We start from the raw sequence: 24,944 nt of genomic DNA on the forward strand, positions 1-24,944 counted from the left end.
TTATCTTTGTTTGTCCTTGAGTGCCGTGATTCACCCTAGCCGTGCTTATGTAGTTGGCTTTATCAGAACGCGCAGTCAGTACGTTACGTCAGCGCTTGCCATTCATGTGTCATGTATAGTGCCTGGAAACCCTAAGGACAATTATGACATGGCGAGCGAGTATTTTGTACTTCAATTTTATGGCTTCACGTCACTCACAAGTTAGTTTGATGTTACGTACATTATTAACATTACAGAATCCACATATTCCTGCCAGTTTTAATATGTAATTTGTAATCAACAAGTGTGCAACGCCGGTCAAAGTTTCACACTTCTCTGGCCATTATCTCCGTAACCGTTCAACTTTGGACATAGGTGTTTTGGGTTATATCGACATACTTTAACATAAGGAACACCCTCCCGAAGTTTGGTCCATTCCTCCTGGGACATCCTGTATATTACAGATTTTTTGAACATCTGCAGCACTAGTCAGTCAAAATGTGCGGTTCAACTTTATGGGAGCTGTTGGTTCTAGTTCTATGTGAATTTAAAACACAACTGTTCCTCATCTTCATTTTCTTCTGATGCTGCTACTGCCCTCTGGTTTTCATTGCACAGAGATGAGTGATGGGAGCCTATGGAGAGATCTTTGTGTGATTCAGTGGCAGATGGCAGAATCCTGTGGCCTTATGGTGCACCTTGTCCATCTTGGAAGTGTGTGCTCTTGAGGGTCTCGTTATTTGTAGGTTGTAATATTTGTGACCCTTCCCATGCTATAAAGTGATGATGTAGATTTTCAATAGGTGGGTTTGGCATGAAAGGATGTAACTCCATATTTATAAACTTGAGACATAGATATATATGTATATATATATACACTAACATCATTACTGATGCTGTAAATCACTGGATTTACATCATTATTTTACCACAACATTTGGTTTGGTTTGATAAATTGAATATTAACATAAAAAAATTTTCACGTTTTTTTTTCAAGCAATGCTTGGTTTGCGCCAAACATTACCATTTTTAAAAATTTCTTTATCCTAGTTTTTTTTTTTTAATAACGTTACCTCGCACAGCAAAATGTTCTAATGTTGAAGAATACTGTCTTCTGGGTTATACCGCCATGTAATCGATTGAAAATCGACCAGTGTTTTGGAGGAATGTCATGCCTTGATCCTCGGGGTTCGAGAACAAGCCAAGCAAGAAACCAGCATGAAGCATGTTGGTTGGTTTTTGACACACTGCATGTTGTCGTGTCCCAGAAGATAGGAATTTTCATAACCACCACTGTGAGAACCTCAAATATTACATTTTGCAATACTGGTATCCTGATAGTTCCTGCTGTGTGTATGCAGACATAGTTCCATTGAAAGAGTTTAGAAATTTGTTTCATGGCTGACAATATTTACTGTAGCAATTTCATATAATAATTTAATTTTAATTACAGCATGAGAGCAGTAATTTCTCAAGATGGCCACAGGGAACCATGTTAAAATAAAACAGTTGGGTGACAAAGAAGAACATTCCATGGAATATTGACCATGTTTAATTGATATTGTTTAGTATAGTCCAAAGATTAATAACAAGCTGGCAGCAAATCACAGTTTATCTATATATTGTAACACCCACACTCACAAACATGTTGGACAATAGCATGCTCTGGTGTTGTGTTCTTGCACCAACATAGATCCAATCCCTTGTCAGCACCTGGTGAAAACTGTGACCTTATCATTGTAAACTGCAGGTATGTTTGTAATGATGTTTCCGATCAGCTCACGGTCACAGTATCTCACTGCAGATACCATTGAATCTCAAGACATGACAAACATTTGGCGATTTGTTGGTGTAAGACATGCTCTCTCATTTTTCCACAGTTTTTGGATACAGAGAAGCAAAACTTAAAAGCAAAATGGAAAGAAAGAAATATAATAAAGCCACTGGAACCCAAAACTTGGAGTATGTACATTCTCTTATAGAGGTTATACCCATTTCATGTCAACATTTTTAACTTGATTCAACTGAATGAAGATATGTTTGAATTGGAATTCTGCTGAGACAGGATACTTTAATTCAAATGTCTGTACAGATTTCTGTGATGATTGCCATGATCTACCCACACTGCCCATACTTTGCAGTGAAGCTCTCAAACTTTGAGAGATCGTCACTGCTAATGGTCCTGTGTGTGTTCCGCATGGCTGTCAGGAAATCAGCTAGTGTAACATCACGGGCCACAACCTGCAAAATGTGAGTACAACTTGCAGGACCATACAACAGTTACTGAAGTGAGGTAAGCTATTATATTCTTACGATCAATAGTATCATCAGGGGAATAAGATCACTAGAAAGATGTGGACATTGATGGGAAGATAGGATTGAAATGAATCTCAAAGAAATGTGTGAGGAAGTGGATTGGACTCATCTAGCTCAGAATGGGGACTGGTGGTGTGTTGTGTGCTCATGTGAACCCATAATGGACCTTAGTTTCCCTGAAATGCTGGGAACTTTGTTAATGGCTGAGCAGCTGTTTGCTTCTAGAGAATTAAGCTCCATAAAGTTAGTTATGGTATTGTCAATACTTTAGACATAATCATATCCCTTTGTTGCACACGCATGGCAGTGCCATGTAATTAGCGTGCCTCACAGGTCAGGCAGAAAGTTTGTTACCTGGTCAGCCGGCAGATCACACAGTGAGCTCTGAACAGCACCCGGACAGTTACTGGCACATGGCTTTATCTGACCAGCTGCAACACACACACACACACACATGCCACACAGTGTTTTGATTTCATGGGTCATAGTTGTTGGAAATTATGTCATTTTATGATGAATTTGAATTTCACATGACAGTGACTATGAAGAGTATGATCATCTGGGTTGTAATGCCTTCTAATTCGGAGAAAACCCAGTGTTATGGAGGAGTATATTGCCTCCATCTTCACAGTTGAAGACTAAACCAGCAGAAGTTGAGCTCTGTCTGCCATCTGCTTCTTCTGGTTTCTTGTGCTTGGCTTTTTGTTTATTGCTAGTGGGGTGGGACTAAGTCCCTTGTACTGCGGCCACTTCTGGCCTATTGTACCAGCCCCAAATGATAGGTGAGGGTGATTGTTGAGCAATTGGTGGAATGAAGATTGGCAGAGGAAACTGAAGTACTCTGAGAAAACCTGCCCCAGCGCCACTTTGTCCACCACAAATCCCACTTGACCAGACCCGGGATCAAACCCGGGCCGCTGCAGTGCGAAGCCAGCGACTAACTGCTTGAGCTATGGCATGGCCTTGTGTTTGGCTTACTCTTTGATTCTGAGAGTGGAGACAGCAGGTGCATTAGGAACTGAATTAATATCAACAATTAATGACTGGCATCAGAACTTCTGTACTTTATTCTTACAATAGCCTACACATGCGCCAGATTTTACATTATTATAGAAGATTGTTAATCACATTTTATTGAGTCATCTTCAAATTGTAGTCTTCTGAAATGTTACACCATGTAGTTTTGTAGGTTTATACTAATTTGTTGAACGAACATGGCTGCCTCAGCTTTCCGGGGGTTGTAGTGATTTGAAGCTACAACAGCCATGTCTGAGCAATGAAACAAAAATGCGAGAAATTTTTGCAGTGACAGAAAGGTGACACGAGTGGAGGGCAGGAAATAGAGCTCCAGTCAGGCATATGTGTTTGTATCTGCCTATACAGTGTCACAACTCAGAACGAAATCTGAGAACTGCCAATGTGAAAATCTGAAAATTTAGCCCTGCATACATTTTGCAATACAGTGAAGATTATCATGTTCAAAGTTGTGGTGCCAGGTAGTTGGCAGATATATGCCAGTAATTTGGAAGAACGTCCTGCCTCAGTTTTCAAGGTCTACTGTGAAGATGGAGTCACTATGTTCCCCTGAAGCATTTCTGTCTACCAAAGTACGTGGGATAGCACCCAAGAAATCGATAGTCTTGATAGTCATTGGTGTGAGAACCTCTGTTGTCACTTAACTGCTTCTGTGTTTTTGGTATACCACCATCAGGTATTTGTGACATTTGGTTTATCCTGTGGTATGGTTCAATCCCAAACCAGCATTAGAAACAATTTTAATACTGGTACAATACTTACTGTGAGTGGTCACCCAGTGGGTTGCTTTGACCATGTCACGCATGGGTTCTAGGAGTGCACTGCTTATTAGGTTGACAAGATCACATCCTGAGTAACCATCAGTTTTTTCCAGAAGCATCTTCCAGTCATTGTCTGATAGAGACAAGGAAGTACCCGACGTGTGGATACAGAAGATCTCCATTCGGTCCTTCCTGTGTCAAGAAATGAGCAATATAAGCAAGACAGTTATCTCCTCTGAAGACGACACTCCTCTACCTATCTGTTAAAAAAAAAAAAAAGGCATGTTTGCCTCTTCCCATGAACAGGGCATTTTACCTTGTTTAAAGATAACATGGGGACCATGGGAAGGGCTGTATTTTCTTCATATGATGGGAAACATTACTGTGGCTCCAAGAATGGCTATTTTTCTACCTGCTCTTACACTGATACTTGCTATGTTTGGTTGCTGTTTGTATGATGTAAAACGTGAAGTGTGGTAGGAAGTTACCAGCATTTTGGAACAGAGAATTTTGTATTGCATGCAATTTTAAATACGTAGTCTGACAATAAAGTTTGCAAACTCATCCCATTAAAAGTGCTACATATGTCATTGCTAAATATCCCCCTGGGAAGCTATGCACCGATACCAGTGCCAACTCCACCCTTCAAAACAATTTTGGAGCTGGTTTTGTGGAATGGCCTTCAGAGCTGCTATCATATTACTCCTGATGTCATCAGTGACATCAAAATGCCTTCCTTTCAGTATTTCCTTATCTTTGGAAACAGAAAGAAATCATTGCTGGTAAGATCTGGTGAATAGGGAGGGTGTTCCAGCACAGTTATTTGGTTACTAGCTAAAAACTCCCTCATAGACAGTGCCATGTTAACAAGTGCATCGTCATGATGCAAGATCCATGTGTTGCTGGCAAAAAGTTTGGGTTGTTTCTGTGTAACTTTTTCATACAGCCTTTTCACTACTATAAACTTAGTTGTCTGTTTATCCAGTTGGTACAAACTCATAATGAACAATTCCTCTAATATAAAAAAGCAACTGGTATTGGGAAATTTTGACCTTTGCTTTTGTTCTTTGGTGAGCTCTCTTGGGAACACCTTCCTCATGTCAAGATCTTCAGTTAAGATTTTCCTAACTGTTTCTCTGTCGATGTTCACTTCCTCTGCTATGCTCCTGACAGTCAGCCGATGATTTTCACGCACAATTTGACAAACTTTTGCAATGTTTTCTTCTGTTCTGCTCGTTGCTGGCTGTCCTGATCTCTCTTCATCAATGACACTTTCTCTTCCCTCATAAAAACGTGTCACCCATTTGTAAACTGTTGTTATCTTCATAGCATTATCCCCATAAACTTGCACTAACATCTCTCTGATTTCGCTTTCACTCTTGCCAAGTTTAACAAGAAGTTGAATGTTTGTCCGGTGCTCTAATTCAAGCTAAGACATTCTTGCAGTGGCACACCAAAATACACTCAGACAATAATAGACACCACTCAGAAAGAGATTGCCATAGATCAACAAGAACACAGCTGTGAAATGCTGATATGCCACGTCATCAAACCATACTAAGGTTTCTGTCCACTGCTGCCACAGCAAGCATACAGTGGTGAGTGCATGAACTTTATAGTCAGACCTCATAGGTTACACTTTGTACTAGCAGTGCTTTCTTATTTGAAAGAATCTCTTGCACAGCTTCTGCCCACATTAAATTTGTCAGATGTAGTCTCAAAGTTTTGTCCTGTTGCTGTGTTTGTAATTGTTGATATACAAACATTAGTTCATACTTTGTCAAAATGTCTGTAATCAGAATTTAAGACTCCTGTCTCTTGTGATTTGTTATCACAGTTGATCTGAAAGTCATGTGTAAAATTTTGCCACTGTTGTTTTACAGTCTATAAAATTACCTTTAGTAGAATTGGATCTAAGATCTTTCACTACATGGAATTGGAGTGGCCTCCAGAAGCATAATGATAATGACAATTTAATGAAAATTGGTCAGCTGGTTTAAAAGTTTAGTGGGGAGGATAACATAGATGCCTCTAAAAGTTAAATTTTTCCATAAAAATTGAAGGCAGGCAGGCAGGCAAAAACTGTCAAGATTCTATATAATTTTAGCACACCAAATGGGAAATCTGTTGCCCTGGAGATTGCTATAATGGTTGAAGTTAAATAGTAAATAATGATGAAGCATCTTGTTTGTTACTTAAATATCCTCAATAATATTAAAATAAATAAAAGCAAATCAAATCAGTTGAAAATTATGAACTGAACAGGAAATAAATGTGATGTATTTAAGATTATGCAATAGAATTCATACTCTTTTGGCAGTGGAACATAGATCCGCCTTTGAAAACGTCGGAGGAATGCAGAGTCGATGTCCCAGGGGCAGTTGGTAGCACACATTAAGAATATTTGTTTGTCGCACTTGTCCATCTGAGTCAGCAGCTCTGTCTTCATCCTGCCAACAACAGAGGCAACAGTAGCAGCTTATAACTGTCAAATCTGTTCAGCAGTACAGATAATACACTACATATATAGGCATAAGTTTTCACATATATCACGTTAAAAATTCTTATGTGTGAAAGGTTTGCTTGCTTTGTGTACCTGAAGATGGAGGCGGTATATCTCTCCAAACTGAAGGTAAACTTGCACAAAATTTCACAGCCTCATATCCTAGAACATAGTACTCTGCGTAGTCATGGACATGTGAACCTTAAATCCAACAAATTTGAAGTAAGTTGTAGTTACCCACCTGCGTGTCAAGTCCTGCTCTCTGGATGTTCGCTGGCGACAGATGCTGTCAACCTCGTCTATGAATATCACAGAACACTCAGCTTGGTCCCTTGTATATTCAAATAGTTCCCGTATCAATCTGGAACAGTGTAAGAGACCCCTGGAGCTGGAGCACTTACAGCCACCATAAATTAAAGATGTACACAGATGTGGGAACTTTTGTAGTGACATTGTTCTGTAAGTAAAAGGTATAGCTATCCATGTAACAGGCTGTGGAGGCCCATAGGGTTGTGGGATGTTGAGAGACTGCATTTTCTAGACAGTTGGCTCACAGCTAGCAGTGAGGTTGTCAGCCTTATATGCTGGTCGTCCTTTATCCTCGGGAAGATTTCTGTTAGAGGCTGGAGGGATTAGATCAATAGAAAAATCCAGTGACACCGAGAATTGAACCTGAACCTTTCAGCTTTTAACACTGCCTCAACCAACTATGCTATCACATGCCTGACATTGTTCTATAATAACAATTAAATTTCCAAATACAGTGTATTTTCTGTACATTGACAATTTCATAATCAGCAGGGCTGCCACTAAGCAAGTTGCTCAAGCACAAAGCTTAAGGCTTGCAGTCATAAGAAGCCTGGTTCACACCTCAGCCAGGATACTGACTCTCCTGTCTGAGGTATTTTGTGGATTCCTCAGTCCCTTGAGGCAAATTCCAGGACAGTACCTCAAAGTATTCCACTACCATTTCCTTCCACAACATTTCTAATTCATTATTTACTAATTGTGATGATGGGTACGGACAGTGAGGTGAACAACACTGATGTGGCATGTAACTTGCTGTCTCACTGAGTACTGAAGGTGGATAGTGGACTTTCCGAGCTTAACCTAATAGAGGCATATGCTGTATCAAGCTCCGTCTGCACACTCGATGCTATGATCCGTCTTCAGGACTCAGCAGACTGATACTCACTTCTCGGTTTCTCCCACCCATGTAGACAGCAAATCAGCGCTCGTCACACTGTAAAGTGGAACATTCAGCTCCACAGAAAATGCATTGACCAGCTTTGTCTTGCCTGTTCCCGGGGGTCCATACAGCAGGATACGAGTGCATGGCTTCAGTCCACCTGTAACATTATCATCTGTTTTATTGCTAGTGGGGTGGGACTAAGTCCTTGTACTGCAGCCACATCTGGCCTATTATACCAAACATCATCATGTAACTATTAGTTACTCTAGTATAGCCTTTGTATCAGATGTGGAGGAAATATTTACTTGCTATTTGGCTGTATGGAGCTCTGAGAATTTTAGCCTAATTTTTGACATTCCCATTCTTCTCTGTTCTTTACCTTCCTTCTCCATCTTCTCACTTTCACCTCTTGCAAATGATTCCCTACATCTTCGAGTCATCTCAGTCTAGGTCTTCCCACTTCTTCTACTTTCCAGCTCACTCTCAAAAATGTTATTAGCCATCCTTGTATGATTATTCTAATCACATGTTTCAAACACTAGAACCTTCTCCTTTTAACACATTCAGGACCGGAGAGGCCAATTGGCCCTCTACGTTTCTATAGCGTTGCGGACCTGGCGGGCCAATTGGTCCTTTTCTGACGCATTATGTTGCAACCGACTATATCTCGCTGTGTGGCCACGTTGCATCATAACTACTGCGTAGTTGACCTCGGGAATGTTTGCTAGCTTAGCCAGTAACATGATCATGCTCATTTCCTGTCACACCTAAAGAAAAAAGCCTTTGTTCGAGTCCAAGCTTCCATGTATGAACCAGGAAGTTAGCAGTGCAACATGGATCAGAGACAAAAGCAGTTCTCTCGGAGAACAAGAAATATTAGGTTTGTTCTCCAATGAGCTATCAGATTTGCCAACTGCTTCGTCTTCTGATAGTGAGGCCAGCCTCAGTGAAAGTGACAGTGACAGGGGCCACAGGGCCCCCAAAATATTGTGTCCAGTGAAAGTGAGAGCTCCGATGAAAATGCGAGTACTGGGACAGCCACATGGGGTAAAGTGGACAAAACCCCTACTTTGGGTAGGTTTACTGGTGATCCGGGGGTGAAGCGGATGCCATCGGACCCAACGGATGTGTCTGAAGTTGCGCCACTGTTTTTTGGAGATAGTTTCTTTGACCTGTTATGTCAGGAGACTAACAGATACTATCTCCAACACCGTGAGGCGTACGACCGCACCTACAAGGTGTTGAAGTGGGTGGATGTTACTTCAACAGAAATGAAAAAATTTTTGGCTATGATCATTCTAATGGGGCTTACAAAGAGAGATAGTTTGAAGGATTATTGGTCAAGTGACCCATTTTTAGAAATTCCCATTTTTGGCAAACTCATGAGTCGTAAGAGATTTTTTCGGTTTTCAAAAAAGTGAACAGAAATTCTACTTTGAAATACAAAGCATTTCTCTTGAACTTGGCAAAAGCTTGGGCTACTGACCTCATGGTGGCGGCAGTACCTGCGTCAGACACAGACGTAGTGCAGCCGGGGCCATCTGTTCGCATCCGCTGGAGGCCTCATGTGGACCCCCCTGGACGACTCTCGGGTGATATGTGGAAACATACCCTCGTGAGAATTGTGAAGAGTGAACATTGCAAGAAGAAGTACCCTTCTAGGCAGTGCCGTGTGTGCGCAGTCCACAAGAAGAAGAGTAGGACTGCATACATCTGCAACTTCTGCGTGATGCCTCTTCACAAAGGGGAATGTTTCCAGCAATATCACACGCGCAAGCACTTCTAGGAGCTCTGGTAAGTGTTCTCCAAAAATTTTAGTTCATATAATTAATTAGGAGATTTTATATTAATTTTTAAAATGAACAGTGCACAAGTTAGGGTGCTAGGCTTAAAACCCCGGTCCCCAGGGTGATTTAAATATTTAAACAACTGGTCCGCAATGTGTTAACATCCTCTTCCACATCAGGGGTTTTATTTAATCCCCCAGTTCTTGGCTATTTTTCATCACCTTCCTGAAATTTTTCCTCTCAAAAATATTTAATATAACTGTATCCTATTCAATGATGGATCATGCCCTGTATCTGTACCTCACAGTTGGTGTTATCATCCACGTATTTGAATCGGTTTTCTGCTCAGTTATGGATTAAAATCTGTTGTAGACTATAACAACATCTATGGCCTGCATCAGTTATCTTTATTTCTTCGCTAAATTCATTTTCTTATGTTACCAAAGACCTAAATATATAAACAGTCTGTTCTCCATGGAAGAATTAACCTTCTCTTAATTCCAATCATGATACAGCTATGTATGACTAGTCTAAAGGTTTGTGATGAAGATGTGCGTCTTATAATTTATCAACTGTAATGGTAATGTTATTTCAGCATGTGCTACTACCTGTGAAGAGACGTGGGAACTTCAGGGGCAGAAACACAGCCTCATGCAGCAGTTTCTTTGTTTCTGCAAGTCCTGCCACAGTTTCCAGCCCACCTGCACTGGGTACATATCTTGTGGCCTCAATAACTCTCCGACGAGCTGTTTTCTCTGAGTCCAGACTGGTAGAATGCTCCCCTGTGTAACAGTCATTATAACTGCAATAGATGCCTCTTCACAATTAGGAGTGGAAATTTTAACAAATTTGTACCATATAAAGATAATTGTAAGAGAGTCCTGTATATTCTTGGATGCTGTAGAGTGGTGGAAGTTTACTGATGCTTCCAAGAAATGTACTGCCTCTATATTCAGGGTTTAAGGGTAAACCAAGCAACCAGCAAGCCCTGCTTCCTATGAAACATTGATGAACTACCATGTTTCACGGTATCACATTCCAGAAGATAGAATTCTTCACAATCACTGGTGTGAGAACTTCAAATCCAACTTCAGAGAATCAGGTTTATTTAATTTTGGTTCTAGATATATTTAATGATTCTTTGTAGGTTATCTAGAGGTAAGTGGTGGGATGTACAAACAGAGAAGATTTGGAATTCAAAATTTGTTAATAGTCACAGGAGAAACAATAACAATTGTTTGGCCATGAAATAAGACTGGATAAAACAAAGATCTCTGGAACATCACCAGAATTAAAATTTAAAGGAAAGAGACAGGATGATGCAGAACAACATGGCTTAGCCAGACATTGGAATACATCAAGACGAGAGTGGAAGGATGGCAAGAAATTGAAAAGAAAAGATTGTGGAAAGAAACTGGAGGCTGGAGACTTAATCCTTCAATCCATATAAAGCAGAAATAACATTAAAAACTAAAATGACATACTAACATGTAGCCCAGCAAAAATCTGGTGTTAGGGAAACAAGGGATAAGTCTGACAGTGGTTGAGATATGTTAGTGTTTTAATTTTGTTTTCGGTAACACTACAGAAAATATGTAGGAGATTTAATATCACTTGGATCCTGTTAAAGAATTATGTAAAAAAAAAGATCATACTTATGCTATTTACTCCAGATGTTGATCTAAGAGCTTGATCCTTGTATGCCATTTCCATGAGTGTCCTTTGTTGCCACTCCAGCTGATGAACTGTCTGATACATCACTTCCTGCAGTCAGTTTGATGAAGTGTTAGTTACTGCAGGGAATGTGTCTTACATATAAGCCTTCTGTGTACCTCTAGCCGACAAATAAGATGCAAAATTGTCACGGACCACAAATCAGGTAATTTTGTATCGTTGCCACTATAACCAAAGATTCCCAAACCATGGGCACAACCAGGATTATTCACAAGGGAGTAGGTAAAAAATTTGCTCATAAACTTAGGTTTAAGCCATTCCAAGTATTTTTTGCTGAATATCCAAGAGTAGTCAGAATAGAAGAATTATGAATATGAATATTTGTTATATTTCATTCTTTTAAATTCTGATTTTTTAATATAGAAAAGGGGGAGGAGCATGCCTGGCTTTTCCCCTGCTGACACAAATGTCCCAAACTGAGTTCCACAGAATTCCATCAAGAATTTCAATGTAAAACATAATTTTTGGTTAAAATTACAATCCACCTTTCTCCATTGGTATTTCCACTTTTGTTTGGTTGTCAAGACTTATACGTCTTAAAATTAATCAAATTTAAATGTTTTTATCCAAACTAATGAATAGGTGGTGCCATAATCTTAGCACCTATCTCAGTGGTTTCCAAATATTTGACATGATGCCCCCTGCCCCCCATCTGGTTTTCTTCAAACCCTTTTGCACTCCCCCCCATTTATTTACTGAAATAAATGTAATGCTTCGCACTAATACATTCAAATAGATCAAATAGATCTGGTGGATCAGACAATTAAATGCAACTAAAAGAATTATTTCAGCAGAATTTAACATTAAAAACTAATATGACCTACTACCCCCTCTCTCTGGTTGGGAACCAGTGTGGAGCCTTCTTCAGAATGAACTGTAAGTTATATTATGCAGTCTTCCTTGTTCTCTTTATCCAGCCACATACATAGAAAGTGTCACAATGCAATTCATGTAGAGAGAAACTGAAAGTTGATGACCCATTTGTATTCCTGAGCCCTCACCGTGTAAAATTTGTTGGTCTCACATGTTACAATATCCTCAGCGAGGCCCTGAGAGTGCACCAGCAACTGCATCACCAGGGTTGTATCAATTTCAGAGTTCCTAAAGATGTCAACCACTTGGAGTAAGCTATAAGATAATAGTGGTATGTTATTAGCATATGTGGTATATTTTCACAGTAATTAATGTTCTCTTTTTAATTATTTTTATGGTGTGTTACTGACTATATGAACTCACCGACCAGGTAGACTCAAACAGTAATGATTCTGATTTGTATTCCTGATGTGACAGTTTGACTCCAGTCAGGACACTATCTTGACAGGATTTCATGAAAATTCTGGGGTACTACATAAAATTAGGATATGATTGCCTCTTTCCACAGCATTTCAAATTTATTATTTTCTAATTGTCCTGTCATTTGACACAACACAATCTGAGGTATGGACAGTTGTCAAATAAATTAATAAAATAGTCCCACTTTCTAGTATTAGAACCTTATGATTCAGTATCACCAACATATGAGGATCATATTTTACTTTTATTTCAGACAAAAGTCAAAGGGGACGAAACTAAAATATGTGTGGTATGTAGTATAGTGTAGTGTAGTGTAACATAAACATAATTTTTGCAATGTTTGAATGCCTATTTTATAACATATTACATCTATTACAAGTTTACTTACCAGCTTTTAAGTTCTTAAGTAGAAGTGTATGATGATGGATCATGAAAGAAAAAAGAAGAAAAATTAAATATAGTTTCATTACATGTAACATACAGCATAATAAAATTTCATGGAAAATAAGTACAATTTAATTCTAAAATCAAATATACCGTCATATTTGAGAAGAACTGAATCATCAATATAACTTGAATCAAACGTGGCAAATACATTTTCGGGCGTAGAAACACTTGCAGTTTTCCTTAAAAGCTGAAATCGATTACACATTTCGAATATCATAGGAGTTAGGGAGATTGAATACGGCGCCCTGAGAAGATGGAGGAAATGTGCGTGATTTTGGTTGGTTGTGAGTTAACTAAGTTTTGTGCGATCTCTATTTACATTTCAATTCGACTCCAACTATTTACAGTTCGTCATAGTTTCAAAATTATACAAATATTTGTGTACGTAACTGGCAGTGACACATTACTAACCCTACTAGTAGTCGCTGATAGTACTGTACCTGGTCGTACTGGTTTTGAGGCGCTGCAGTGTAGTCTGTACCGGTCTGTACGACCCATGGGTACCAACACTCATTATATCATATTAATACGTGCGTGCGTAAGTTTGAGTAGGGGATAGGTTTAGCCTGGCACGGCAGTATGTTGGTAACCGGTACATTATGCTTTTACGTGAGGAAAGCTACATAAGAAAAGCTGTAAAATATACTGTCGAAAACAGTGAAAGACTGGTCGTGTTCATACGTAGACAGCTGTAAAAACTGTGTGTGTCTGTGGTGTAAGTTGCCCATGACAGTGGACATATAAACTCGCCCAACGTAACGAATTAGAAGTCGATGTAAATCGGACATGCCCAGAATGCTAGGCGGTAAAAAAAAGTTCCATGATGGAGCAAGGTACTTTGTGCCGTTTGAGAGTGGATTTATTTTCCGTAAGTTGATAAATCATAGGAAACAGTGACATTTTATATATTGGAATGGTTGTCTGCGTTATAGACGTTTGATAGTTTTGAGGAATACCAAAGTTTATATATCATGCAGTTTTGAATGTGGGGATATTGTGTAAAGTGAGGAGGTTTTGGGGAATGTGAAGGTTTAAAAGTATTAGAAATACTTAGATATGTAAGATATTTTGAAACATAGAATCGCTCTTGGATATATAGTGATATGGTGCACCTAATCTAAGTGAGCTGTGCCAGAATGCGCAGTGAGGCGATGCTTCAACTGAAGAGAACGCCCTGGATGCAGACCATTACTTGCTCCTTTAAATGAAGACTGTAGCTCTAGATGATAGCGACAGATAATTGAGAGGTAAGATGGGATCTGTTATATGATGCAGGCTACTTCTTATTACAGTATATTGGAATGTTGGGACTGGTTGTTGAGTATAGGGAATTTGTAGGTATAGGCACCGAAACGGACAGACGACCAATCTGTGTATCGGAGGCAGCTTGGAGGGAAGTAGAATGTGTGTGTAGTGAGGAGCATGGCTCAATTATTACTAGCCATCTGCTCATCTTTAATAAGTTCCTGTCAAATCTTTAATAGTGTGCACAATGTGTGTTTCAGTGGGTGCAGGAGGGAGAGTGGATTTGACTCTACATACATGGTGTGCGCCTACTGTTCAGGAGAATCCACGTCTTCGAGATAAAATTATGGGTCTGAATAGGTGAGTACCATTTGTACACTGGCACCATGATCTGTAGGTAAGAATGAAATAGCTACTTGTGTTGTACATGACTGGAGATTGAATGTGGTAAATTATTTAGAAAGACAAAAAGGAAGTGTGGTTAGAACCATGTGTTCATCTCTTAGGAAATCAGGGCACTGTGTGGAAGAGTGGTAATTTTAAACCCAAGATCATGTGCAGTTCCATAGAACTCCAGTGTGACCAGATGTAAACCAGGCCAGTCTTCAGGAAAACTAATCACTGTGAAGTATAGAGTTTTGTAAGTTTTGGGTGCTTGGAAATTTTGAAGAGTTGGATGTGTGCAAAATGTTTATGATGACATGAGCCTGCAATGTCTTGGTCATAATGTTATGCTCCAGTTATAATCTCGGGTAACTAACCAGGCCCTTCCCTGCCCAAATGCACAGTGATGTGAATCACGAACCCAGTGTGACAGGATTTGTCTCCACCATGCTGTATTAGGTTACTGTAGGAAAATAAAAGTTATGTTGGTGTGGGCTTCTGTGACATGGCATTCATACCACGTAAACCAGTTTCCCTTGAATCCACTGGTACTAATTGTAGTATTACAAGAGTTGGATAAAAAGTAGTGGCAACACTGCTGTAACATGAAAGATGTGCATCAGGTGGCACTAGCGCCATCTGTAGCTGATAACAGAAGTTCAGTTGAAGTAGTGCAGTGCAGTAGTGGCTCTGGTTGTGTTTCATTGAGTTGCATTGTGCATCGTCTTGAACTGCTGGAGCTCAGTTCAAGCACCCTAACAACATGTTTACGAAACAAGAACAACACTCCTGGATAAAAATTGAAGATGCATGAGGTCATAGTTCACAAAACTGTTATCAGGGACTGCGAGAAGCATGTGGTGATGCTGCTTTGCCATATCGCACAGTGGCACGATGGGTGAAGTTGTTCTGTGAAAGGAAGGATGCCATTCAGGACAGCTGTCGTTCAGGATGACCCCATGTTGACAACCAGGCAATTCAGCTTCTTGCTTCTTTGCTGGATATCGATCGTCGATGGGCTGCATGGGAGTTAGCTGCTGAGGTATGCATATGTCACAAAACCGTGCTCCACATTCTGCACGATATTCTTTGATACTGCAAAATTGCAGCGCATTGGGTAGCCCACACAGTGTCCAAGGTGCAACAATGGCAGCGTTATGCAGTTGCACAGGACTTGTTGGACTGGTACCAGAAGGAAGGTGAAGACTTCCTTGGAGGGATCGTCACTCTGGACGAAACTTGGGCTCCCTCATACAAACCATGCTTGAAGCGACAATGAAATGAATAGTAGCTTCCTGGCTGTCCTCATCCAAAGAAAGTGCGTCCTACACAGAGTAATGTGAAGGCGATCTTCATTGTGGCATATGACATTGATGGAGTGATACTGCACCACACTGTACCTCAGTGACAGACAGTAAATGCTGCCTACTACTGCAATTTCCTGCATAATCATCTTTGTCCAGCACTCAGGAGAGAGCGATGACGCTTGTTAGCAACAAATCCCATCCTTCATGACAATGCAAGGGCTCATACTGCTGATGCTGTCAAGGATTTCCTTCACTGCTGGTGACTGGAGATACTGCAACATACGCCATACTCACCCAATATGAGTCTGTGCAATTATGATCTCTTTGCCAAAAGGAAAGAACCACTGCAAGGGACACGTTACAACACAAGAGAGGAGATAATTCGTGCTGTAGGGCTGGACATCAATAGAAGTGGATGCGTTGATGGTGTACGATGCCTTCCACAAATTTGGCAGAAGGTGGTACACATGGGGGGCGATTATATTGAAGGAATGTGAGTGCGTTTACCTCTGGTAATAAAGTCATTTCAGAACTATATTTTTTATCTGACCTTTGTAATAGTTGTGCCCTGTTAGTGAAAGATGTCAGTTGAACAGGCGTGTGTCTTGTGTCGTTGCACCTTTCGGAGGTTGATGACAGTTACAAGTAGTGGTGTAGAGTTTGACTGGATTTCTTGACTTGATTGAGTTTGATGCTGGTTATGTAGGTTATTCTAGTGAGAGGAACAAAGTAAGTATTCAGTGGCAGGTTATGATGTGAGGTTAACTGGAGTATGTTAGAAAGATTACCCTCTTCTTGAACATTTTCCAGAATTCTGTTAATGTTTATGAAGTACTATTTATTTAAGATTCATTGAGCATTTTATCATCCCACAGCTGTGCACAAGTAATGATGAGATTGAGTTTAATGGAATGAATTTGGACATCAGATATTAGTATCATCCATTAATATTACTGAAAATGCACTCATAACATTGCCTAGAATTTCCATTGAGTTCTACTAGTGTGCAAATTATATTGCTTTTAACCTTTAAGAGACGGCCCTATAAATTCCGGTAATGGCTGCAGGACGGATTTAATTTAAATACCCGCAATTATAAAGCAATAAAAACTGTAATCATTTACTAAAATTGCTGTGATTTCTACAATTTTTGTGATAAACGAACCAAATAAACGCTGTTTTTTCTAGAAAGAATATAGAATCAGATATTGTAATTTACAGACTTTATAAAATGTGTACAAATTTTTAGACTGATTCCAAGTATAAAATTCCCAAATTTATCGTCTGTCTACAAGAATTCATACAGTTCTTGGAACTAAGAATGCTGTATGTAGATGTGGCAACACAGCGGATGGTTATGTAGGCATGTTTAGTCTTGCATGTCTCGAAGCTTATACACGTACCTTCTTTCGGTATGCAGAGATGTGGGCGTGTATATCTCCGTTTATAAGAACGTTGATTGTTTATACACAACAAGTTCTCTGTTCTGACCAGGCTCAGTTAGTTTATCACAACTCTCAAGGCCAAGCACAGCCAAGCAGTGTCATACGGCTTCAAAGTTTCGCAGCGAGAACAGTGATATTGTCAGCTCACCATGGCGTCGTCTCGTTTGGAAGATGCAGACATTTTTCAACTCATAAATGACTCCAAATCAGATTGTTTTACCGACAGTTCTGAGAGTGGCGTTGAGGAAAGTGATTCAGAAATGGATTTCGACAAAGACCCATCATCTTCGTCGGCAACTTGGGGACCACCGCACCAGCGTGGCAAGAGGAGTGTGAATAATTATTCAGGTGGAGCTGTGGGGTTAAATACCAATGAAGCTCCACACGTGAATAAGGATTCCACCCCTTTCTGCGTTTTCATGCTGTATTTCACAGGGATTATCCGTCTGCTGGTGGAAGAGACGAACAGGTACTACCATCAGCACGTAGACAGCGGAACATGCTGGAGCATGCTGGTAGGGGCCCCCCTCGCCCTCAACGGCCCAGGGGTCGAACCCCTGCCGTTTCATCGGGGTCATTTCGAATAGAGGAGGCCAAACAACAGCACTGGCCTACTTCCTCTACTTCGAAATTGACGTGTCGAGTGTGCTCTTCGTGTGGGAAACGAAGAACCGTCCAGATAAAGTGCGTGAAGTGTGATGTGGGACTCTGCATTTCCGGATGTTTCCAAGATTTCCACACGAAGCCAACATTCCATTAGACGACGCAGGTGGGAAGAGAGACAACTTATAAAGCTGGTGTCCAAAAATCATATAAGTAGAAAAAGAATTTATAACTTAAAATTAGATTTTAAAAAGCCGACCGCACGCGTGGACTGCTCGACGACATACGGAGTCATTCGTCCTCTTGACTTTATTTTTGTGACTCCATATGTCGCCTTTAGGCTTGAAAAGGTTAAATATCATGTGTGCTTATGCATAACATATGTGAATATAGTTCTCCCAAGTTTGTTGATTTTATTAGAGACTTGATGACTGCTTGCCATCGTCATAAACCTTAGCAAAGCCTTTAAGTGACTGATCGAATGTTAAGAAGCAGTGCTGTGGCAGCAGAATGTGACGGTTGAAGTTACTGTCACGGAGATTTCCTTTACATATGATGTGTAGCCAGTTGAATCCACCTGTGATCCAAAAATCTGCTTATTGATACTTCCTGTTTTGAAGTTATTCTGCCATGAGGTGTTCCATCTTGCAAGGATCCACTTTCCAGAAGGTTTCTCCACAGAAAATTTGATACTAATGTTATGTGCCCTAATGCTTCATACTTGTGAGATCACCGAAGTGTCAGAAATTCTGAGTGATATATTTATAGTTAAGTCAGTGTCCTGAATTGCTGAGACGTGATCATTCTTAGGTTTAAATACCTTCCTAATAATTTTGTTTGTTGTGTGATGAGTAGGTAATAAATTTGTGACACCATGGAGTTAGGTGTTGTGCTGAATGAGAAATATTAATGTCTGTCAACCAAGTTAGAATGGTTTCTGTTATGAAGCATGGTGGTTTCATACTGTTAGCTTTGGGTGTTTGAGTTGCATTGCACGTAATTCTTTTAATCATAACAGCTCTAAGGACCCTGTTAGAGAAGTCAAAGTAGTAGTTGTCTAGTATCCAGCACTGTGTTGCATGAATCACAGAGTTCTATGTAACATTAATGATGTGGCCTCTCATACATTCTTGTCCTAAGCGTGATAACTCGTAGAATTGATTCCACTTCAGTTGTTTTCTTATTGACGTCAGTGTCAGGCTCTTTGTGACTATGAGTGTTTTGCATTCATAATGCTCACCATACTACTTCAGTTTATGATATTAATATGATTGATCAGGTTCACAGTACATGAATTTGTTTCTTAAAATTATAATGTTTATTTTCAATGGAAGCTTCCTGTTGTGTTAAATATATAAATTTCTTTATTAAAATCCATCACAACAACACAACAAAACCGTTAATGTTTAACAGCACTTTACTGCATGTTTCGGGTTTTTAGAAAGCCATCATCAGGCAAATGCACAGTTAACACGTTTCAAAGCTATTGAATTGCATAGTATATATTTCAGTACAGTAGTATTGGATTTTTGACAATATTCTGTGATATAATCCACAGTCGGCCTTGCTACAAGACAGGACATAATGCACGTAACTAGAGGTATCCGTCAGATATTATTGTCTTTATATTACTTCCAGATATGAAAACCAGATAATACTGCATGCATACCAACAGGCCTCCACTTCACGCATGTATAAGAGCAAGAAAAATTTTCCATATGTCCGCAAAAACACTATGACCTAAACGTTACGATTGCAATAACCTACCTTAATAGGACGTGTTAATTATATTTTAATTATGTAACTAATCTCATTTAAAATCTTTACTCTTTACAGTATTTTATGTTTTATATGATTACATTATGGTATATGGTATATTTATCTAATTGTGGTTTATGTTTTAAGTATCTTCAAGAATGTGTGTGTATTACAGATAACACGCGAGCTGTGCTGAAAGCAAGAGGTAGCTGCTGCAGCACATACAGGGTGTTTCACGACTTTAAAGCATAACTGCAGGAGGTGATTTTCTAGGTCTTTGTATTAAAAAAAGTTCATATAAACATGCATCCAATTTTGGACAGTTACGTAGTTATGACCGTTTGAAACTCAGAAAGAAGGCAACGATTACTAACAATAAACAGAACAAAATAATAAACCAGCATAATGCATGATACATTTAAAGTATGAATGTAAAGTTGACTTCGTGAAATTACCCTTAATTTGAATTTATTGGTGCTTAAAGCCTATTTTCGAAAATGCCACTGCTGGCTGCAACACAGGCTGCCGCTCGGTTGTGAACTGCGCCGGACATACCAACCCACCACGCCTTAAGTACCTCTCAAGTGTCGAGATAACGAGAACGCTCTGTCTGTAGCTGGCTAAAAATAGCGACCCGCCAGCTGACAGACGCGGTTCACACGAGGGAGTGTATGGGAATGAAAAGACGGTCATAACTCCATAACCGTCCAAAATCGGAAAAATATTTATATGAACTTTTTTGATCACAAAGACCTAGGAAATCACCTCCTGCTGTTATGACCTAAAGTCGTGAAACATCCTGTATAAGCATAGAGCAGGTATCTCTGTGATTTTTTAATTTAGATTTGAATATAAATTTATATATATTAAAGCTAAATTGAGAATTTAAAAATTTTTAAACTAATCGGCGAGTCAATATTAATAAAGATTTTAATCATAATTGACAAAACCGACAAGGAGAGTTCTGGAATATCGGGTGCCGATTGACGACAGAGCAATGAACAATTGGAAATCTGGAGTTTAAATGATAATATTGAGTGCAGTGTGACAGCTATGTGAAGTAAAATACACCTGATGATGGCCGGGTGTGGCCAAAACATGTAGTGTAAAAGAAGGGGGGCAAGAACTACAATAAAGTGTTGCATTTACAACGGAGTTTATATTATACATATAGAAGTGTGAAATGTAACAGGATGCTTAAATATAATATAAAATAAATATGTATAATGTTAATCTCCATGTGGAGATAAGTGTATTTTAGTATCATAAGATTGAAAGGTCATGCAGCTTGAGTTGCTTGATTGGTTTTGTATCATTAATGATTATTAGTGTCGTGAACCGTGAGTGAGTAAGGTTTTTATGGTGGTTTGTTTATTGTGTAGGTATGATTAGGCTTGGTTTGTCTTTTTTTGTTGTCGATACTGCATGGTAAGAAGATTGACATTTAATATTGGGAACTTTTGAAGAGTGTTTCATGTCATAAGGGCACATATACTGTGACATGTGTCATATTTGTATAGTATTCTCACAGGTTTTGGGGTACCCACAATACTATTTATTCTGATTAAGATGTGTTTAAGTGAAACATGTAGTAAAGCTCATATAGGCAAACATTTGTCTGATGCTTTTCCTGTCCAAAATGGTCTAGAACAGTGCATCTCAGCCGCCGGGCTTTCATATAAAGTACATGTATATACTTCACATATGCCTAAAACATAAATTGATAATAGCAACATTCAAAAAGAGTATATTTCGGGAAATGTTAGAAATTGTAAGAGTCAATCAAGATAACTGTGATATAATGCACTTGAGAGTGTTCTGAAATGTCAATATTTGGGAAAAAATAAATTTGGGACCATTATTAATATCGTAATATATTCCAGGGTCCATAGATTACGTAGAGAGTTTAACAGAAAAAATATATGCAAGAGTTTATCATGTGAAAATTCGGAAATAAAATGTCCCGTATAAATATATATAGATTTCATACGCTATCAGACAATCAATCGTAATATATTGCCGACGGCCAAACCATGCTCAACTGAGCATAAAGATGCGCAGTAGTCAGTTGCGCAAACCTGTCATAATGTATTCTCGGAACCTAACATTATCGTAACTTACCGAACTTCGCCCCCTCCGTCGTAGAGATGGATGCGCAGTAGTCTACTGCGCAAACCTAACCTAACATAACATCAGCGAATGGTACCCGAGGGCCACCCCCCTCAATAAGAGGTGGATGCGCAGACCTGACCTGACCTGACCTGACCTAACCTAACCTAACCTAACATCTGCGAATGGTACCCAAGGGCCAGCCGCCTGAGTTACTGGTCTTGCGCACACCTAGCAGTGACGTCATTTACGAGTCTGCTATTTAACAGAACGTAATCTAGGACTGTTGTAACATGGGATATAAATCGAAACATGACGTTATGTATAAAATTGAGCGTGTTGAATGTTTTTCAAACCATAATCTCAATCTATGCTCTTATATTCCGGGGTTTTATTGCCACGTGATAGCTTAGATTGTGACGAAAACGCCGCTCCCACCTCACGAGTTTGCGCATCCCCCACGGTGATACAAATGATTACTAAATATTGCACAGTATGGCATTATGCTGCCCTGCAATGGCATAACGTCACGACGTAAAATCGTTATTATCAGTGAATCCGTTCCCTTCTTTCTCGCGGATGTATATGCGACCAATTCAGTGACTGCTTGGCATTTGTGTCGGCCGAATTTCCCTTCCTGGATAGAAAATAGAATAATATTCTACACGAAAATGAGTAAAAAATAGGGTGACAAATTACCGTTCTGTAATCGATCTGATAATCCAATGTTTCTGAGTTTGATTTGGCAATGTTTCTCTTTCAGTGATGTCAAGATGTTGGCTGCCCTGTCACTGTGACCTAAATACCCTGTGTAGCATCAATGTAGGTTTCTTTCCTGGTATGAACAGGTTTTTATAAATATGAGACGGTTTTGTGTGTGTATGTTTATATACATATATTTACAAGTTTTGTTTATTTATCTGCCTGAAAGTATATCTTAAAATATTCAATGAAGTAGTGCAAATTTTAGTCGCAATGGCGAGTGCACCAAATTTTTCAAACGTGTTTCCTCCGTTCCACAACGAAATCGAAGTGTTTTCTCTGTAAACCATGAAACTGAAGTATGCATCAGTGAAGAATACACCATTAGGTACATTTATTGATTTGTCGAAAGTAAGTGCATATAAGAATAGTGGGAGTGTTATGAAAGATAATGTGTCTTTGAGGTTATTCTTGCACTGTTATTCATAATCTCGTGTGAAATATGTACATTGATTTTCAGAAAATGTGTTGTAGTGGTAATATGGCTAGAAAGTGAATTAGATTTTATGAGTTCATATTTGATATGAGAGAAAACTGGGTGTAGTTTTGGAATGTAGTCTCTGAATATTACACGTGTGAGTACGTTATTAGTCAGAGTGATATACTTCATTTTGCATTAGTATAAGTGCTTGTAAGAAGAGGGTGCAAAGATAATTTCTATTTCCCATTGAAGAAGGTGTTTTTTGAATTCATAACTTAGTACTATGTGACAGAGAGTGGTGGGTATAATATACACTTATGTTGTTTTGGTCACAATAATGTCGAGCGTAGACTGAAGTTTAAATTCTCAAGGGTGACGTTATGTTTTTGTGTGTAATATATACAGTGATATGTATGAGGTTTTGCAGTGTTTTCAAGAATGTCAAGATCTCCATTCATTCACAGTGGATTCAAAAGTTTCCCCTTTATGTACATATGTTGTTTTCATGAAGAATTCTTGCTTATAAGAAGGTGCTATGCTAAGTGAAACATATATCATTGGTGTTATGCTGGAAATCCTGTTCAGTGACAGTGTGAAATGTACACAGCGTTGTGTAGAGTATGTGTAATAGCATGAAGAAGTCGAGTGTAGACTGAAGTTTAAATTCTCTAGTGTGACGTTAGTTTTGTGTGTGTAATAGGAGTATTTAGAGTGATGAGTATAAGGTTTTGCAGTGTTTTCAAGAATGTTAAGATCTCCATTCTCCCACAATGGATTGAAAAGTTTCCCCTTTATGTACATATGTTGTTTTCATGAATTCTTGCTTATAAGAAGGTGCTATGATAAGTGAAACACATTATTTCATTGGTGGTGTGCTGGGAATCCTGATCAGTGACGGTGTGAAATGTGCACAGTGTTGTGTAGAGTATGTGTAATAGCATGAAGAATGATGGCAAGTGATTTGTAAGTTAGATATGTATTTCGGTGTGATAGTGGATTGCATTCTTACCATCCAATCTTCCAGACTTACGTGTGGCAGCAGGTAGTATACAGCATCAGGTAACTATTTTATTTCCTTCTATTAAAGTGTTTACAGGATCACATTGTTTACAGGAAAGCACGAGTTGTTACAGCTGACATTCTTGTAATTGTATTTTATAGTTTAGTCTAGAACATGTATATTGATGTGTCCTTTTTTTTCTCTTAATGCATACAGGAAAGCTGAATAATATTTTCTCAGGTTGAGAACGCAATCGGTGATTTCCCTATGTGATATTTGAGCACTAGTGTTGTGGAGTGGATACCTTTAATTTAAAGTATATGTATATCCTTCACATATGTCGAAAAGCATAATAAGGTTAATAGTGGGAACATTCGAAAAGAGAATATTTCGGGAAATGTTGGAAATTGTAAGAGTCAGTGAAGATAATTGTGATATCATGCACTTGAGAGCATTGTGAAATGTCAATATTTCGGAAAAAGTGCATTTATGACCATTATAAATATCGTAATATATTCCAGGTTTCGTAGATTACGTACGGTGTTTAACAGAAAAATATATGCAAGCGTTTATCTTGTGAGAAAATTCGGAAATAAAATGTCTCGTATAAATAATTAATGAATTGATACCCCATCAGCGTCTTTCAATCATAAGATATTGCCGAAGGCCAAACAGTGCTCGACTGATCATAACAACGCGCAATAGTCATTTGCGCACACCTTTCCTAATGTACACTCACAACGTAACATTAGCGTAAATTATCGAGCTTCGCCCCCTCCATGTTACAGATGGATGCGCAGTAGTGAACTGCGCAAACCTAACCTAACATCAGCGAATCGTAACCCTGGGTTTCAGGTAGATGC

At 39.1% G+C, this 24,944-nt stretch overlaps 1 protein-coding gene and 1 long non-coding RNA gene across 3 annotated transcripts; one reads left to right on the forward strand and one right to left on the reverse strand.

Moving 5' to 3' along the window:
* Positions 1-963: 963 nt before the first annotated feature.
* LOC111864765 (vacuolar protein sorting-associated protein 4) lies at positions 964-13,525 on the reverse strand. Its single transcript, XM_033751571.1, has 11 exons — positions 13,488-13,525; positions 12,989-13,001; positions 12,309-12,435; positions 11,229-11,337; positions 10,182-10,355; positions 7,790-7,943; positions 6,836-6,955; positions 6,401-6,541; positions 4,093-4,283; positions 2,650-2,726; positions 964-2,220 (listed from the first exon to the last, which is right to left on the reverse strand). The coding sequence occupies exons 3-11, from the start codon at positions 12,378-12,380 to the stop codon at positions 2,095-2,097; spliced, it is 1,164 nt and encodes a 387-aa protein (XP_033607462.1). The 5' UTR covers positions 12,381-12,435; positions 12,989-13,001; positions 13,488-13,525; the 3' UTR covers positions 964-2,094.
* Positions 13,526-13,608: 83 nt separating this feature from the next.
* LOC117282332 lies at positions 13,609-23,417 on the forward strand. Of its 2 annotated transcripts, none has more exons than XR_004513052.1 (3): positions 13,609-13,915; positions 14,553-14,932; positions 22,662-23,417. It is a non-coding gene; the product is annotated as an uncharacterized LOC117282332 (long non-coding RNA). The 2 variants fall into 2 exon arrangements; XR_004513051.1 differs by having other exon boundaries at positions 13,611-13,915; positions 14,553-14,652; positions 22,662-23,410.
* Positions 23,418-24,944: the final 1,527 nt, after the last annotated feature.

This window comes from Cryptotermes secundus, unplaced genomic scaffold (assembly GCF_002891405.2).
Source record: "Cryptotermes secundus unplaced genomic scaffold, Csec_1.0 scaffold1024, whole genome shotgun sequence".
In the NCBI taxonomy this organism is placed as follows: Eukaryota; Metazoa; Arthropoda; class Insecta; order Blattodea; family Kalotermitidae; genus Cryptotermes; species Cryptotermes secundus.